The 2,264-nt window shown below is 50.6% G+C and overlaps 1 protein-coding gene across 1 annotated transcript; it reads left to right on the top strand.

Moving 5' to 3' along the window:
- Positions 1–569: 569 nt before the first annotated feature.
- Positions 570–1,624, top strand: PLICBS_010119 (uncharacterized protein; the record flags this gene model as incomplete). Its single annotated transcript, XM_065601817.1, has 3 exons — positions 570–1,070; positions 1,138–1,366; positions 1,419–1,624. The coding sequence occupies 3 exons, from the start codon at positions 570–572 to the stop codon at positions 1,622–1,624; spliced, it is 936 nt and encodes a 311-aa protein (XP_065457889.1).
- Between the last annotated feature and the right edge of the window lie 640 nt (positions 1,625–2,264).

Genomic DNA, 2,264 nt, shown 5'->3' with positions numbered 1-2,264 from the left:
GCATCTTCGAGTACACTGCTCAGCCAGCACTGGGTGCCGAACCATGTCACTCCTTGATCGGACGGCCTCGACGGCAGTACAACAAAGCACACGCGGCTAAGGCAGTAAGCTCAGATGGAGCTAGACAACAGGCTGGTTTTTTAAGTCCGGCGGCGCCTGAACTTCGTATATTGATGGACGATGCAGTGATGAATCCATGTAGCCCTACTGGGCGGTGGTGTGATTGTTTTTGACATGTCCTGTGGGTAAGCGCTAAATGCTTTATTAATAATGCATTACATGCCGAACTGGATTTGTAATGCATCTCCCGATTATACATCCTGTTACGGCCTTGGTGGCGTTCCATGGACTGCCGCACCACTGTGTTCGCACTTGCAAGGAACCAAACCTGTCTGGCTCTTGGCAGATACCTGTTCCGGAGCAGCGGAGGACCGCGTTGACAGTATTGTTATAAAGCTTGCCTCCTGTCTCCTGGGAGCTCGAGAGCTTGGAGCAGACACAGCTGGCAAATCTGCATCTCCCCGTTAAGGCATAAACATCGCTGCTTTTCAACTATCTTCACTGTCATAATGAGCTTACCATCGTTGAAAGTATACCACAAGGCCTCCTATCCGGCCATCTCTCCAACGCGTCCGGAACTATCTCAAGCTGGAAAGACCATCCTCATCACTGGCGGGAACAGCGGGATCGGCTATGCTATTGCGCAAGGATTCATTGCCGCTGCTTCCAAGCGCGTCATTATCCTCGGTAGACGCGCGGAGGTCGTGGCCAGCGCGACAACTAAGCTTACCAAAGAAGCTCTTGATCTTGGTTCGAAAACTATAGTTGATGCTCGAGTCTGCGACATTGCTAGCCTCGAAGCGACCGAGAAACTGTGGAACGAGCTACAAGAGGATAGAATTGTCATCGATGTCTTGGTTTTGAACGCTGCCGCTGGAGGTATCTCTGCGCCCATCCTCAAGAACGGCCGCGACAACGTATGGGCCGATTTTGAGTCAAACGTGCGTAGCGCGCTTGAACTGATGGAGAGGTTCCAAAAGCAACCTGGCGAAGAAACGGAACCCAGAAAGGTGTGTCGAGCCCGTGCAATGGATTGATGTGAAATACTAACAGGGACTGACATCGTGTTGGGTGAAGTTTGTGGTGAATTTATCCTCGACCGTGGCCTATATGTGGTCTACCATGGCTCCGGAACGACCCTCATATGGTTTAACCAAGAGTGCGAGTACCCTTCTCTTACAACAAATTGCGAAAGACACGCCTGTAGACCAGATGCAGATCGTGAGCTTTCATCCTGGTGGTGTCCTTACGGATATGGCTCGAAGAGCAGGTTTCAATGAGGACATGGGCATTCCCTTTGACAACGGTAAGCTTGACCATCAGGACTGCTACAATGTGCCAATACTTACGAGTGCTAGAAAATCTGCCAGGTCATTTTGCTGTGTGGGCCGCCAGCCGTGAAGCTGAATTCTTGCATGGCAGGTTTGTATGGGCCAATTGGGACGTGGCCGAAATCAAAGAAGGGGCAATTGGGGAGCGAATTCGTACTGACCCGCACTTCCTCAAGGTTGGCATAGAGGGATTGACGGAGTCTACGGGCAACCCGCTGCGGTATAAGAAGTAAAGCAACGGTAAACCTACAATGTCAGTTAGTAGTTGTCATGATTCCTTGTCATTCATTCATGAGTAAGATAAGCAGCAAGTGATGCGTATCTCAAATCAATCACATAGGACGTCGAGGCGGGGAAAGATTCCATCGTTGATATGCGATCCCGTTGCTGGCCGACTATCACTACCACAATATCAGGAAAAATAGTGGCACGTAGCATGTGCGTGCACCGATAACCTCGTTGTCAAAAGAATAACCTGTTCGCAGATGGCCTGACTGTCGCCGCTGACGAGCACGCTGTATGAGCCATGCTTGTTGCGATCTGCGCCAACATCAAGGACTTCCGTCGATGTCCAGTCTAACAACTTGGGGCGACTAGAATGGTAGAATTGCTGAGGCGACCTCTTGCGGCATAATATAGCGTCTACATTCCTAGCAGCGGGTGCTGGCATCATCCACCGACTGGGTCCACCTGTAATATGTTCGTGATGGGACCAAAAAACGCCCGAAGCAATCAAAAATGGCACGCACGTTTACGAAGTGTTGCGCCAAGTTATTTCAGACGCTGACAAAGTCATAAATGGGGCGTGAGCCTACTTGTATCTGGATGTAACTACGCATGGGGCAGGCATTGCGCAGCTAAGACACTCTCTGG

Source organism: Purpureocillium lilacinum (genome assembly GCF_023168085.1).
Source record: "Purpureocillium lilacinum CBS 284.36 DNA, scaffold_8, whole genome shotgun sequence".
Classification (NCBI taxonomy): domain Eukaryota; kingdom Fungi; phylum Ascomycota; class Sordariomycetes; order Hypocreales; family Ophiocordycipitaceae; genus Purpureocillium; species Purpureocillium lilacinum.
The sequence above is the reverse complement of the archived record's forward strand: the minus strand, read 5'-3'. Positions and strand labels throughout refer to the sequence as shown.